Source organism: Sphaeramia orbicularis, chromosome 3, assembly GCF_902148855.1.
Source record: "Sphaeramia orbicularis chromosome 3, fSphaOr1.1, whole genome shotgun sequence".
NCBI classification, from domain to species: Eukaryota; Metazoa; Chordata; class Actinopteri; order Kurtiformes; family Apogonidae; genus Sphaeramia; species Sphaeramia orbicularis.
This window is the reverse complement of record NC_043959.1, coordinates 58,639,383-58,656,337: the sequence shown is the minus strand read 5'-3', so window position 1 is coordinate 58,656,337 and position 16,955 is coordinate 58,639,383. Positions and strand designations below refer to the sequence as shown.

The window sequence follows — 16,955 nt, the reverse complement described above, 5'->3', positions numbered from 1 at the left end:
CACATCCCTCTCCTGTGACCTGACCACATGTCATAGCCACATGTTTCTGTGGTAACATAAGTGGACATTTGCTGACCATATGCTTTGATTTAGATGTGCAGTTCATGTGCATGTGGGTTACTCTGCCACACACAGACTGAAACACAGATAGACAACAATGGACGAGGAAGACAGAACACAGAATGCGTCTTAATTCAGCACTTTTGGCTTCAATATTTGGGATAACAAACAGAATATAATAGTCATAACTTTGGTTTTATTAGTGTGTAATGACCTGAAAATAACAATAATTGATGAGCTGTTTATATCTACAAAGATACTGTGATGTAGGGATGTAATGATATGAAAATTTCATATCACGGTTATTGTGACCAAAATTATCACAGTTATCATTATTATCGCGGTATTGTTGAAATTGTGCTCAAAATGTTCAAAAAGTACTGATACACACTCTGAAATAATTTAACCACGTTGTATTTTTAAAAAAGTAAATAAATAAAATAATTGGCACAATGCACTTTTTCTTGGCAGAAACATTCAAATATTAACCCTTAGTGGTCTGAGCCTATTTTGGCTGTTTTTCAGTCCTTTTGATTTTGCCTTTATGTACTATATAAACAAATGTTTACTGTACCCATGTTTGGGATCTTCATTTACATCAACTGCCTATTATTTTTTCACTTTAACCTACTATATCAACACATAAGGACAAAAAACACACAAAATATATAAAATCCAATTTGAAAAATGTATATAATTTATTGCATAAATAACACACAGATGCTTAACGAACCTTTTCAAAGACTTTAAAAGTGCATATTGGTTCCAAATATCAGGCATATAAAATTAAAATTGTAATAAATTAAAACTATTCTCAAATATTTGACATAAAAGCAGATCTTTCCAGAGGCGTTTTCTGCGGTAATCAAACACGGTTATCATGATAATTAGAATTTAAACGGTAATACTAACCGTCTGGAATTTTACCGCGGTTTATCATTATACCGGTAATCGTTACATCCCTACTATGATGTATGTTTTATTTAAGAGTTTAGAAGCATAATCATCACTTATGTTTGAATGTGGACCAGAGTTAATATTCCTTTAAATAAAAAGCCCAGAATGGACAAAACAAACTAACATACATTCTAGCTGCCACTCTAGTAGAAGGTGAGGCCAGGAGTATTGAGTTGGTCCTAATTTGATTTTGTTAATGCATAACGTCAGCTCTGACCAACGATCAAATACAGTTGAATATAATGTTTCTAGTCAGTATGTTTTTCTCTCTTATACATAGTTTTTCTTTTTTTGTGGAATTAACAAAAAAAAAAAAAAAAAAATCAATTTCATTGTAATGGCTCCACACAGAAAAGATGTTGGTTCCTTTAGTTTTTGAGTCTCTGATTTCACACAATTTTATCTAAAAACTTTTAGGAATATTTTAGTACAGATTACTGTGCACAGTTGTTATCATCTTTACAGCGTAATACTCTGTGATTGTCACCTTTAGGGATGACAAAAAGCAAGAATCAAATGTACATTTCATGGACTGCTGAGAAAAACCAGCTGAGTTATTAAAAGTTTCCAGTGTGAAAATGAAAGTAAAAGGATAATAGAGAACATGGAAGTATTTTGGATTTGACAATGGTTTTTAGTTTTGGTTTAAACTTTGTATTTTAAGGAGAAACAGAGCTCAACCTTTGGCTCTGTTATTAAACCCTCTCCTCTTCTTTTGTTTCCTCCTCTCCTCTCCTCTTGTTTCCTCTCCTCTCCTCTCCTCTCCTTTTGTTTCCTCCTCTCCTCTCCTCTCCTCTCCTCCCCTCCTCTCCTCTTCTCTTCCTCTCCTCCTCTCTTCTTTTGTTTCCTCCTCTCCCCTCCTCTCGTTTCCTCTCCTCTCCTCTTGTTTCCTCTCCTCTCCTCTTGTTTCCTCCCCTCCTCTTCTCTCCCTCTCCTCCCCTCCTCTCCTCTCCTCTCCTCTTGTTTCCTCCTCTCCTCTTGTTTCCTCCTCTCCTCTCCTCTTGTTTCCCCCTCTCCTCTCCTCTCCTCTTATTTCCTCCTCTCCTCTTGTTTCCTCCTCTCCTCTCCTCTTATTTCCTCCTCTCCTCTCCTCTCCTCTCGTTTCCTCCTCTCCTCCCCTCTCCTCTCCTCTCGTTTCCTCCTCTCCTCCCCTCTCCTCTCCTCTTGTTTCCTCCTCTCCTCTCCTCTCCTCTCCTCTTATTTCCTCCTCTCCTCTCCTTTCCTCTCCTCTTGTTTCCTCCTCTCCTCTTGTTTCCTCCTCTCCTCTCCTCTCCTCTCCTCTCGTTTCCTCCTCTCCTCCCCTCTCCTCTCCTCTTGTTTCCTCCTCTCCTCTCCTCTCCTCTTGTTTCCTCCTCTCCTCTCCTCTCCTCTCCTCTTATTTCCTCCTCTCCTCTCCTCTTGTTTCCTCCTCTCCTCTCCTCTTGTTTCCTCCTCTCCTCTCCTCTCCTCTCCTCTCCTCTCCTCTCCTCTCCTCTCCTCTCCTGCTTGTAAGTGTCTGGGTGGAAATCAAAGTGCATTAAACATTAAATAAGCTGTCAAGAGGCAGAAGTCTCTCCATGCTGCTGATGATGGGGAAAGTAGGGCAGTGAGGGAAGAGGTATAGATGCAGAGGAGGACGATGGACACAGAAAAAATGTAAAGATGAAGGGGAAACACAGACGGAGACAGAGTCAGAGGGACATTAAACCACTCATGACAAAGACACAACAGTTCATAATGACACGTTTTCGACATTAAAGCCTATGACTTGTTCTATGAGGTGTGTATGTGGTTGGGTGTGAGACAGTTGAGATGTGTCTGGACAGAGCGTACCCTAACCCACATCCTGTGGTTGAAATCAGATCCATAAACCACACACACTAAACACATTAGGTCTTGGCCAGTAGCAGAATATCACGTTGGTAAATATCTCTATTTCTTCTGGTAAAGGTTTTGTGTTGATGCATTTAAAAAAAAAAAACAAAAACATTTACTTAAAGATTCTTATTTTTTCTAAAATAACATTGATCAAACCATCATCATATTTGCACAGAGTCTGAAACTGATGTCACACCACAGGAAATAGTGATTCCAAATGAAACACCAGACAAAGAGAGGGAGAGAGAGATTGACTCAGCTGAAAAGGTTAAAGCAGGCATCCCTCTTTCTGCTGTTACTATGCAGACTAGTGAGATAAAGCAGCCCCCCGCCGCCACAGGCCATACTCTCTCAAATTCACATTCAGAGTCAAATTTGCTGGTAAACCAGGAAACCAGCCTCACCAGAGTGGCACAATGTATTTCACAAATATATATTTTGACAATAAATCCACTTCAGCTTTGTGTCGTGTGTTCACTCCCACTGTGAGTGTTGCCTGGATTTCACTCAATTAAAGCAAAATACATAATGATATAATAATGATTTATCAACATTCATTCACTTCATTCATTCACTAGATAATGCTGTTAACCCTTTCATGCATAGTGGTCACTACAGTGGACAGCTATTCAAAGCTCTTCTCTTGTATATTTATGGATTTTGTTGTTTTAGTTCCACATCAGCCGACACAGTGGACACTTATGCATCATCCCATCCACTGTAATTCATACCATTAATGTAACTTTGCTGTTCTAGATAAACCGGATCTGCAGTAACATGTTTGAGTATTGAAGGGGTGGGATTGAATAAATTAGACTTCCTCCCACTCCTTTTCGAATGTGCAAATGAAGTCATGTATATGTTTTGTTTTTGTTTTTTTGTTTTCGTCCATGACCTCTTACTACCTGTTTTATTTCTAAAGACTAAGTAAGATTACTTTGTCTTGTAGCATATTCGAAATAAACTAAGAAAAAAAAAAAAAATCATTTGCTTGTTATTGTTACTAAATTGCAATTAACTGTTTTGTTTTGTTTTTTTAACAAAAAAGTTGGAGTTTTTTTGCATATTATTTCCATGAAGTGAGTAATGACTAGTATTTGTGTTTGTTAAAATGTGAGAAAACAGCAGATTAGCAGCATTAAAAATGTTTTTATTGCATAGTTCTCACACGATATATCAGTAAATCCATGTTTTTTTGCTTCAAAAATTAAACGCATGGTGTCAAGCGGACATTTTTGGAACTCCATGAAAAAGAGATTCAAAAGACAATCTTTAGTCGCATTGTTTTTTTTTCATGCCTAAAGAGGAATAAAAACACTCAGGAAATAAATGTTGATTAAGGTTCTCATAATTCATGCATGAAAGGGTTAATCCTCCAATGTGTTGTCATATATATACTGTACGGGGATGTTTTGTGTGTTTGTTTTTTTTGCTATAGACATTTGAAAGAAATATTAAAGTTGAAGTGAACTTAAATTTTCATTTTCCAACCTTCTCGTCACCATCATTATACGCACTTTATGTTCAAGACTGCACCAAATACAGTGTGATGAAATGTAAAGTATTTTGTTACACAATGTCTGTTTAGCACCAAGGCATTCCGCTCATGGATAAAACAAGCCAAACATATTCATAGAATTTTGAAGTTATATGACAGCGAATACTCACTTTTTTCTGCCACAGTTCTAACAAATGGCCGTGACCACAGACTGCTTCAACAAGTTTCCAGAAATGCCAACACAACACTTTGTTTTCCCCAAATGTGACAACTACAAACAGTCTGAATACCATCTGAGTGCTGCCCACCACCACGATAAGGAGCAATCCAACTAAGCAGCATATTGACTGCCTTGAATCTTGATACACTCTACGGTGAAGTGAGGAAACTCTGTTGTCACCGACACTGAATCTCTCTGTGTGTAAACACAGAGATATTCAGTTCCTCTGGGTTAGTGCTTCTTGCTGTCTGAGGGCAAGAGGGAAGATAGTAACAGCTCTTTTGAAGACTGAATAAAAATAGCAAAATTCTGGTGGCCATCCAAGTGGAAGCACTGGACTACAGACAAGTCCCTGTTCAAGTACCAAACAGCCTGACAGTTGTCCCTCTGTTTGCACCATTCTGAAAATTAAGTTTACTGACCCTGATGCAGAGTGCCCATCACCTCTTAAATGAAGGTTTTCAGTGCACCATATATTACTGCATTACATATTCCATAAATAAAATCATTTTCACACCAGCAGCGTATTACACTTTCAATAGTTCCACTGTCTGACATTACTCACTGTATGATTCACAGAGGATCGTCGTTGACAACAACAACAACATACACAGAAATTGATATTCTAGTATAAATCTACCTGCAAAACTTTGTCATACATTATAGTGTCATAGTAAACAGTTGAACTTAAACGATTCTGCTTGGATTTTGCAGACATTAAAAAAAGAAAAAAAGAAAAAGAACATCATTTTGTGTGTAATGCAGTTAGTCTTATTTACTACTCGGCCACACGTCGGTGACCCACTGGGAGCCCCAACCTTTAAGACAGGAACCACTGGTCAAGATTAAATAACTCTTAAAAAAGCAGACACCAAGGAGTCCTAATTACCCATAATTCACCACAGCGTTTCTGCACTTGAAATTCACAAACCTCTATCATATCTAATAGCAGCACTGTTGAAAAACTAATCCTACATGCAGGGATGTAACGATTACCGGTATAATAATAAACGGCGGTAAAATTGCAGACTGTTAGTATTACCATTTAAATTGTAATTATCATGATAACTGTGTTTGATTACTGCACTTTTAGGGGAAAAAAACCCTACGTAAAGATCTGCTTTTATGTCAAATATTTGAGTGTAGTTTTTATTTATCACAAATTTGATTTTATATACCTAATATTTGGAACCAATATTCACTTTTAAAGTCTTTGAAAGGGTTCGTTAAGCATCTTTAATGATATACATTTTTCAAATTGGATTTTATATATATATATATATATATATATATATATATATATATATATATATATATACACATATATATATATGAATGTATATATTCATTCATTTATTTATTTATTTTTGTGTGTGTGTGTGTTTTCTGGCCTTATATGTTGATAGAAGGTTAAAGTGAAAAAATAATAGGCAGTTAATATAGATGAAGTTGCGCTGAAAAAAAAGATACCAAACATGGGTATAGTAAACATTTGTTTATATAGTATATAAAGGCAAAATCTAAAGGACTGAAAAATGGCCAAAATAGGCTCAGACCACTAAGGGTTAATATTTTAATGATTCTGCCAAGAGAAAGTGCATTGTGCCAATTATCTTATTTGTTTTTTTGTTGTTGCTGTTTTTTTTTTTATAAATACAACTTGGTTAAATTATTTCAGTGTGTGTATCAGTACTTTTTGAACATTTTGAGCACAATTTCAATAATATCGCGGTAATAATGATAACCGTGATAATTTTGGTCACAATAACCGTGATATGAAATTTTCATATGGTTACATCCCTACCTACATGTACTGTATGTCTTCAGAAGCTTCAGGCAGCAGCTCCTTGTAGTTTCATTCTTCCAGATTTGCAGCTAACATGAGCAAAGAGAGGCAGGGGCTTCTTTATGTAATAAAGACATGGCCCGCCTCACTGACACATATGCTCTGCAAGTATATGTATGTGTGTGTGTATGTGTGTGTGTGTAGTTGGGGGTGGGAGGTAAATCTAGAGGAGTTGGTGCTTACAGTAGCTTTAGGCCCCAAAATGCTCTTTGATTGTCCCAGTTGATGAATCCATCAGAAGTGCTGAATATCAGCGCACACAGCTGGTGTAAAATCAGTCTAGTGCAGTCTAAAATCTAAAGCCTTACTGAGGGTACTGCAGAGGACATAAATAATATGTAGCTGCTGTACAGAAGGCGCTGTTACATTTCATTGCATAGTCTCCCACTGATGCCAAACAGGCTTATTTTTCATGTGATCCGTCTACAGGCTGTGGTTTGAACATCCAACAACAGCCTGTGCATGGACGGGAACATCTAGGCATGATCATTTGCTATTTCTCCTGCAACATGGACATCTGGATTCATTATTGATGCTGTGTTGGTGCCGCTGCATGTGGAAAGGGTGGGTTTGGCGCACGAGGAGTCGCCTGTGAAAACCAGTGCGCACACATGTGAAAAAAAGCCCATCTGAACACACCCTGGCCCCTGAAGCCCGTGCATTCACACCACGAATAACCGAGGCGGCCTTTCGCAGTCGCCGACATCACATGCTTCAGGTGTGCGCTACCCGCAGTAACCAGACTGCGATGCTGAGCCAATGCAGCGGCAACACACGCCCCTCCGCTCCGCTGCCTGGCCGCCGATGAGCGCACTGACACGGACCCGGTACCCCTCCGCATCCGAGTCTGGACCGTCAGTCAGCACATCCTGCGCTTTTTTATTTATTTATTTATTTTTTAATTTTCATATAAGCAACACCGTGGTACTGACTGGTCCAATGTGCAGATGCAACCGTGTGACACATTTCAATGGGGGATGATAGCGCGTCCGCGTCTCCGCCGTGCGTGCGTGCGTGCAGGGTAAAAATAATTTTGAGGTGGGCGCCCTTCGAAGCATGAACGCCACACATGGAGAATATGAATGACTAAAATCACATTGATCACAGGTAAATCATTAGGTGGTATTTTCAGAGGGGTATACAGGGGTGGTGGGGTGTATACACTTGTGGTCTACTTACGCACTGCTTCTTTTTTGGGGTCTAGGGCACTGGCAGTCTGCTGTATCTGGCCTATTTTGTTCTGGAGGACCCAGACCCGCTGGTTGGTGTTAATGATGTCGTTTTCCAGCTCCTGAAATAAGGAGCAGGCGTGCCGGGCCAGGTCGGACAGCTGTCGCAAGGTCCGGGACAGAACCACGTTACTGATGGCACACAGGTCCTCAAAAAGCAGACCTTCATCGTTGGGGATCTGGTGCCTGCACAGAAGCTGCGGCTCCACAATCCTTTTGGCGAATGGCATTTTTCACGCCACAAATAATAGTTGTAAGCCAAGAGTAAATTCCCACTGCCTAGAAAAAGGGAAAAGGGGGAAACAGACAACATCCAAATATATAAATCCACGAGAAAACCCGATGATGTTCAGGCCGACCGCGCGTTATACCCCCGGGCGTCAATCCAAAGTTCCCAGGGTCTCCTTGAGCTCCTCCATCCTGCTGCTGGTTTCTGGGGGGTCACACACACTCCCTCTCACACTCGCACACACATGCACACACATGCAGGACACAGCTAAGCCCAGGTCAGTGGTGTGAGGATGCGTGTTGAGTCTGCGATCATGGGTTGCCTCCGTGCAGGGTTAAATCAGCCAGAACCAAAAGGAAGCACCGCGCACATTTTTCACAATAAGAGCCCCAGTTGTCCATATACATCACATATGAGCAGGAGGAGTCTGCAAACTGGAGAAAACTCATACCACGATACTTATAGATGAAAGAAAACACATGAAAAATGTATATGTTAGTTTTTAAAGTCAAATGTAATAACAGAAATAATAGCCCAAGTGCAGATATTTAAGCTTTTATTTTGTTGAAGATGGTGCTAGTTTCCGGTCCTGTTGCGGTTCTTTCTGGGCTGAATTGACGCATTGTGGCTCCTTGGCCTGAACAGTGTGCAGACAGACAGGAGAAGACAGCAGACTGAGGGAAAACCCGGAGATGTGGATCCGTGTTGTGACAGGAAATGATCATGACAAGAAGAATACAGTTACTGATGAAACAGACGGTTTAACAGGAGATGGTCTGAATTTCACACATTCCAACATGAGTCTGGACCAAAAGGGTTAGTATATGAGAGTGTTCCACAGGAGGAAACAAAGTACACGATGTGTTATAAAGGAACTTCTTCTTCTTCTTCTTCCTCCTCTTCTTCTTCTTCGTATCATTATTATTCACATTCACTCAGACATCCACAGATGACAGAAAATAATACAGGTAAATTGAAATTCTAAACAATAATTCAGAACAAATGTCTGCAGTATACCACAAAACAGAGTTGACAAATTAATTAAGAAATAATAAACTCCAATGAAATAAAAGAAATGGGGAAATAAATAACATTAAAAAAAGGAATAAGTAAACTAGAAGCACTCGGAGAGCGCAGACCTCCGCCAAGGCTGATCAGTGGCGCCCCCTGTGGGCCCCCCCACCCCCGATCACCACCAAAATGTAATCATTTCTTCCTTATCCCATTTCCAACAAACCCCGAAAATTTCATCCAAATCTGTCCACAACTTTTTGAGTTATGTTGCACACTAACGGACAGACAAACAAACAGACAAACAAACCCTGGCAAAAACGTGACCTCCTTGGCGGAGGTAATCAGTCATAGCTGCTCATTACTGATGACAGCTTCTTAAAGAAAGTCAGAATGGAGCATCACACTTCCTAAAAACTGTTCTTTCTGCTCCACATTCCTCCAGATTCACACAGGACATGATGTCTCTAATCCACTGGGAGTGGGAAGGAGGAGCACGACCCTTCCACTTCAACAAAACTGCTCATTGAGCCAGTAGAGAGGTATGCATTAATGCAGGGCTGTCAAAACATTTCAGATCAGGGGCTGCATACAGTAATAATAATAATAATAATTATAATGGTACAGTTAAATAGCATTCTATTCTATTATAAATAATGACAACTTCTATTTTTCTCTTTATTTTAGTGCAAAAAATAGTTTACATTTACAAACTGTCCTTTCGCAAACAATGTTAATATCCTGAACAACCTATAATTTTAACAATATTATGCCTCATCTTATTGTTTACACTTGTGAATTGTTAAATAATACAACTTACAGATTGGAGTGGATCTACAAAAACACAAAACATGTAGTAACAGAAATCTGATACAGAAAAATATACACTACAAAGAAAAAGTTAAGGACATTTTTAATGTTTGGGCAGTTTTTTTCACTTGGGATTCTTGCACAGCGCTATTTACTTTTTTGTGTGTGAATTGAAACACATTTTTTAATGACCAGACATAGTTTTATTTACAAATGGCAAAAATGACAATTAAAAAAGACAAAAAAACAAACAACTATATATATATATATATATATATATATATATATATATATCCTTATCTTCTTGTTTGTAGTGTAGTATTGGACCCTTTGGTGGTCTGGTTTTGGCTCACGGGCCGTATGTGTGACACCCCTGAGTGAGTGAGTGAGTTGAGTTTTGTTGTAGGCAGGTTCAGTTCTACTCAATCTAAACATAAACCAGACAGTATCCTTTTCCATCTTCATTTAGCTGCATGATTTGAGAAAATGTGTCCTATGAGTCAAATATTAGCATCTGTTCTGTAAAACTGATAGGTGTAAAGTATGAGGTATGGTACGGCTACTCTACCAAAATGTCTCACTTTCCCAGGTCTTTCTCACTCCTGGGATTCATAATCAACAATTCAAACAGTGGTTGGGTTTAGAATTGAATGCTGAACAAGTATTTTGCAGTTAAACTACACAATAGGTTTATTTTTTGACAACCATATTTCATCCAAGTCTATAATTTTATTCCACTTAAGATATCCTAAAAGAAAGTATCAAATACAAACTAAGAGAAAGAGCAATATTATATCAGTGTTCCTTAAAAAGTCAACATCTGAACAAGTGTTTTAAAGAAATAAGCGTTCATCAGAAACACAATTTTAAAAAATACAGTTAGTACAATATTTCTTACAGCTGATTTATCTGTTTCAATCACATCTCTCCATTTTTTGAGACTCTAAGAATCCAAAACAAGTGCAACTAAACTAAAATATAATGTGAGACCTGAGTGCACTGGATGTTTCCTCCTTGCTTCACATACCGTCCACACAACACAAACCTGGGCTGAGTTACTGCTCTAAACTTTAAGATACTCAGTAAAGTTCACCTGCAGCAGGAGTCTGTACTGTAGCGGAACAATATCCAGGGGACCAATTTTTTTTGCTGAATGTGAGGTTTCTGGATGCTAAGCCTGGCTGTTGTCTGTTTCATTCATGGTGATTAGCCTATAGCCTCTAGGCTCAGTCTGTATATAGACATGTCTGCAGTAAACCTGCTGTTACAGCGAATCTGAGGCACCACAGATTGACAGTAACCTATCAGGGGCCTCACTCAGAGCTGCCAAGAAAACTGTCAAACGTACAGTACGCACCCACCGTGTACAGTACACCATCTATATGCATGTGTGTCCATGTGGACTCTGTGCTGTAGTGGTTTATGAATAATTGGTGACAATGGAATTAAACTAATTGTGTGTTTCTTGCAGTTTTTTGTATAGGTGGTTGGACATTGGCTTCAGGGGTTCAGACTGGGGTTATGGTTAAACAGAGTTTTATTACAGACTCAGGGTCCCTGTGAAAGACAAGATAGGCAAGGCAAGGCAGATTTATTTGTACAGTACAATTCATAAACAGGGCAATTCATAGTACTTTACAAAAATGGAAAAGAGACAAGTTAAAAACACACAATTACAATTAAAACATAACACTGGGTTACAAAAAATGTTTTTTGCAAGTTGTCTAGGTTTTGTCAACTGAATTAGGACCATTTTGCACCGCTAAATCCAAAAATGACATCTGTTTTTCTCAATCAGGTCAGGTTTTTTTGCTAATTTGATTTGGAAAAAATTGATCTTCTCACAAAATATTATAATTAATACCAAAATAAGATTGGTAAGCACACTTTATGAAACTTGTGACTTGATTCCTGTTAGGTACAATGGTGTATTCACCGCAGATGTAGCAGAATACGTCAGGCTTATTTTTGCAAGATCTTCTAGTCAAAGCCATTTCATTCACCTGTAATATTAAAAAAACCATTAATCATAAATTGGCAAAAGTAAAATCTTCAGAACTCATTTATTGCAAGAAATATGAAAGAATTTTGTATCATATGATGTGAAAATGCCCATAAATGTAAGCAAAAATGTTGAAAAGCCAATATGTAGCATAGTTCAGAAAGTTGACCTGATTGAGCAAAATTAATGTCATTTTTGGATTCAGCACACCAAATTATCCTAAATCAGCTCAAAAAACTTAAACAATAAATTTGTTGTTGACCAGTGCAATCAATAAAACATAAATAATAATCAATTAAAACAAAATAAAAGGTCAGAGTGCAGATAGAACCCTTTCAGTTGTTCTATGCACAGTTGAACAGAGGCGTTTTCAGCCTGGACTGAAACACTGTCACAGTAGAGGTCTGTCTGAAGACTGTTCCAGAGTTTAGCTGCATAGAACTGAAACACAGCTTCACCCTGTTTAGTCCTGACTCTGGGCACCAGAGAAGACCAGTCCCTGAGGTTCTCAGGGTCCGAGATGGTTCATATGAGACCAACATGTCACAGATGTACTTTGGTGCTAGACCATGGACAGACTTCTAGACCAGCAGAGTTGTTTTAAAGTCTATTCACTATTTACTATAGATATTCACTATAAGAAATACAGAGGCACAATAATTTAAAAAAAAATACATTGAAAACAACTGTATCGTTTCCACAGCTGGGACTAGTACCATGTAGCACCAGACCATGTTTGTTGAACAAATGGTATTTTCCTTTTTAGAGTCATTAACCCTTTCATGCATTAATTGTGAGAACCTTAGTCAAGATTTTTTTCTTCAGTGTTTTTATTCCTCCTTACGCATGAAAAAAACAATGTGATCAAGGTTTTTTTTTTCCTGTGGAGTTACAAAAATATCCATGCATTTAATTTTTGATGTAAAGAAACGTGTTTAAAACCCAATATCAGAGAGGGATATGAAAACAATGAAATAAAAACACGTTTAATGCTGCTAATCTGATGTCTTCTCACATTTTAACATATTCTAATGCTATTAATTCCTCACTTCATCGACATAATGTGCAAAAAAAACCCTTCTTGTCTAACAAATGACAATTGATTTACACTTAAACATGTTAGTGCAGATCAGGTTTATCAAGAACAGCAAAGTTACAGTGATGGTATGAATGTTAGGATATGAGATGATGCGTAAGTGTCCACTGTGTTGGCTGATCTGGAACTAAAACAAGTAAACCCATTAATATACAAGAGAACAGCTGGAGAAAAACTGTCCACTGGAGTGACTTATGCATGAAAGGGTTAAACCACATAAGTGCAGTGGAGAGCACTCGTGCCTCACAGCAAGAAAGTCCTGGGTTCAATTCCAACCCCAGTCAATGGGGGTGGGACCTTTCTGTGTGGAGTTTGCATGTTCTCCCCGTGTCTGCGTGGGTTCTTTCTGGGTACTCTGGCTCCTCCCACCATCCAAACACATGCACTGATAGGTTAATTGGTTAATCTAAATTGCCCATAGGTGTGAATGTGAGAGTGATTATTTGTCTCTATATGTTCAGCCCTGCAATGAACTGGAGACATGTCTACAATGTACCCTGCCTTTGCCCATAAAGTAACTGCGACCCCTGTGACCCTAATGAGGATAAAGCAGGTTCAGAAAATGAATGAATGAACGAATGAACCACATACATTTATTTAAACAGCATAAAAAGTATTGACTCTTGAAGTCATTTCACTTAGACCACACCATCTACATCTATTCAATAATAATCTCATAACATCATTGTGAGTCTTAGATAAGTTTATTATAATTTGATCACAAGTGAGCAGTATAGAGACGTATACTATATACAATATGCTGTCACCATAGACACTGTTACACCATCTGTACATGCATGAACTTGCAGAAGGGTCAGTCCATGTGAATTCCCAGGAGGCCAGCCGACCGACAATCTCTACTTTGCTTCATACTTGCAGAAAAAAACGTTCATTGTCCCAGTAAACACCATACAAAATTGTAGCTATATATATTCATTAGTTTTTCAGATATTTAGACTTTGAAAATGAGAGTGTGATTGTAAAAAATAAGTGGTCCAGAAAAAGACAGTAAGTTCAAGAAGGTCATCAACTCTTGTCTTAAGGTACAAGATGTCTTTAACTATGTACATTTAGTATATTTTCAAAACATTTGTGGAAAAACTGCAAAAATAAATAAAATAAAATAAAATTAAATTAAAGCTGCAAGCAGCATTGGGCGGGACCTCACACCGGGTGTTCCACCTCCCCCGCGATCCGCCTCCCATGACCGTCGACACCTCAGCTCCACTCAAACCTCTCTGTCCCCATACCAGTTCCCACCCTTTAGTGTCTGTCCTCCTTACAACTCTACAGAACACCAGCGACCCTCTGCTGAAACACCATCACCTTTAAATGAGACTTTTATTTTGGAAACCCTACTGTGTATGTGCATTTGTTTTGTATATGAGAGAAACAATCAGTTTGAAAAATGAATTGAAATTGTGTGAATAATTGAGCATTAAAGTGATGATTTACCACATTTAAGGCTATTATTTTGGAAAAACCCTATTGTGCGAGCATGTGTGTCTGTGAGAAAGAGTACTTTTGAATGAAGAAACATTGTACAAACAGTTGAGCGTTTGGTCATAAAAATGAAAAGAAGTTATGTAATAGACATTTTGTATTATTCTTAATTGGGGTTTTATTTTGAAAAAATGTACTCCGTGTACTTTTGAATGTGTGCGAAATTTCCAATATCCACAATACAATGCAGTAAAACCTGTTTTAAAAAATAAATAAATAAATAAATAAATAAATAAATAAATAAATAAATAAATAAATAAATATATATATATATATATATATATATATACATACATACATATTTGGATTGCCTGGGACTTGAACCAGGGTCCTCTTGTTCAATAGGCAGCTACATTAACCACTGCACTATAGACAGACACTTGCAAGTGTGCACCAGGAAGAGTTTTATAGGGACGTTGTCATAATGAAAAGTGAAACTAAACAGTCTTCAAAAAAATCGCCATAATTCCATAACCGTAGGTCGTATCTGAAAAATTCTTTCACTTTTGGATTCTGCAGACTTGTGGGAATTTAATGAGGTACAAGTTTTGTGTCATAAGTCTGAAATGAATAAGCAGTAATTGCAGAAACGTAGAATAACTTTCAAAGGCAGATTGCCAACTTCCTGTTGGAGTTAGCTCATGAGTGTCAGTGTATGATTTGTCGGCTCAATCAGACCAACATTTTGGCATTTGTTTCATGTTTCTGTGACATTCCTACTGGCCGCTAGGGGAGATTTTGTGTGTTTTTTAGTACAAAGGTGGCGCTACAGAGTGCATTGTGGCACCCAAGGGGTTAATTTTGATATTGAATCAAAGTGTTCACCAGCCATGACATACATGGCAAATTTGGTGAGTTTTGGAGCATGTTAAGGGGGTCAAATGGCAGTCTAAATTGGAAAAAGTATGTAACAAAACAAATTGTCATAAATCAATAACTGTACATCGTATCTGAAAAATTTTTGGATGTGAGTGTTGAGCTCAGTCCCGTGAACGTGTAGATATGTCACATGTGGGGAAAAACTCCAAAGTGAAAAAGGAGTTCCAAACATCGCAACTTTGCGGGCCCGTAAAAAAAAAAAAAAACTAAGACAGTTATAGAAAAAGTGCAAGACCACTTTGTTGAGGAGGGTTCCCTCTATCTTTTGGTGCCATTTACAAGTCAATACGACAAACGGTGTCATCGGAATTAGTTTTAGAAATTTTATTTTGAAAGGCATATTGCGAACTTCCTGTTGCAGATAGGTCAGAAGTGTCAGTGGATGATTTGTAGAACATCTTCCAACAAACATCTTGGCACTGGTTCCATGTCTCTACGACATTCCTACTGGCCACTAGCGCTTGTTCCGTTTTTTTCCAAATAGGTGGCGTTAGAGAGCCCATTTTGGCACCTATGGGGTTAATTTTTACATTTTATCAAATTTTTCACCAGGCCTGACGTGTGCCAAATTTGGTGAGTTTTTGAGCATGTTCAGGGGGTCAAAATCCAGTTCAAAGACACGGAAGTATAATAATAATAATAATAATAATAAAAATATAAAAACGAACAAATAACAATAGGGCCTTGCTTGCAGGCAAGGCCTCTCACTGTGTGAGAGGGCCTTACCTTTCGGCTCGGTCCCAAATAATAGGGATGTAATGGAGTCGAAGCCTGCAGGTTGTGTGAACAAAGTTTCTTCCTGACCCTCTATGGATATAGGGAGGTCTGCGTAGGAGCCCGTATTGTTTTCTGGTGGATTTACATGATGGAATGGAACGAGTGTTGAGTTTGAGCAGTTGTGAGATGGAGTAGTTGAACATCAATTAGTCCGGAGATAGCCCCAGCCAGCAGTCCAACAACCAGGAGGATGAGAGACGAACAGCAGAGTGAAGTAAGTGTTCCACAGTCCAACTGGATAGAACAGCACGGGGAAAACTGTTGAGGGAGGGAGGGTGAGTGAGTGCAAAACTGGCAATGGTGAAGTGAAACAGAGGCAGCAGGTTAGCACTATGGCCGGAGCTGTTAGCACTCACTGCTAGGGTTTTGTTTTGTTTTTTCCCAACTTTATTAATCAAATTCTGGCATTACATTCACAAGATTTCCATAGAGAAATACTGTTTTCCATACTGAGCATTTACAGCATATTTGTATAGAACATTATATATATTAAAAAATAAAATAACTAAAAAAAAGTCAGGTCTAATCAGAGATCAGTACATTCCGATTGTCATAAACAATCAAGGCTTGTTTGGTTTTGACAGTTCCTTATCTCATTCATATAAACAAAGAACAGTGGGTGGCTCTTCATGAACCTGCATCTGTAGATACTGTTTGACAATAATAAGTAAGGTGTGATACATCATTTCCAGTCATTTGTTTTGCATTATAACTCCATATTTAATGTGTTTGTATTCCAGCTTTGGCGATTCAGTGTCCTTTTCAGATATCAAATTTATTTAGGTAGCGCCAAATCGTAAACAAAATTTATCTCATGGCATTTTACATATAGAGCCAGTCGAAACCAGACTCTAAGCCAATTCACAGAAACCAACAGAATCCTCCAGGAACAAACCTTTGTGACTGGTGACAGTGGAAGGAAAAACTTCCTTTAACAGCAGAAACCTGGAGCAGACCCAGACTCCTGGAGGATGGACGTCT

The 16,955-nt window shown here is 38.3% G+C and overlaps 1 protein-coding gene across 3 annotated transcripts in view; it reads right to left on the bottom strand.

Annotated features, from left to right (window-relative positions):
* LOC115411050 (Nance-Horan syndrome protein-like) overlaps positions 1 to 8,206 on the bottom strand; it is an 81,232-nt gene extending 73,026 nt beyond the window's left edge. For all 3 annotated transcript variants that reach the window (XM_030122998.1, XM_030123003.1, XM_030123008.1), the window contains exon 1: positions 7,618 to 8,206. In XM_030122998.1, coding sequence (XP_029978858.1) covers positions 7,618 to 7,897 — 280 coding nt within the window. In that variant the 5' untranslated portion in view covers positions 7,898 to 8,206. The remainder of the gene's footprint in view (positions 1 to 7,617) is intronic.
* Between the last annotated feature and the right edge of the window lie 8,749 nt (positions 8,207 to 16,955).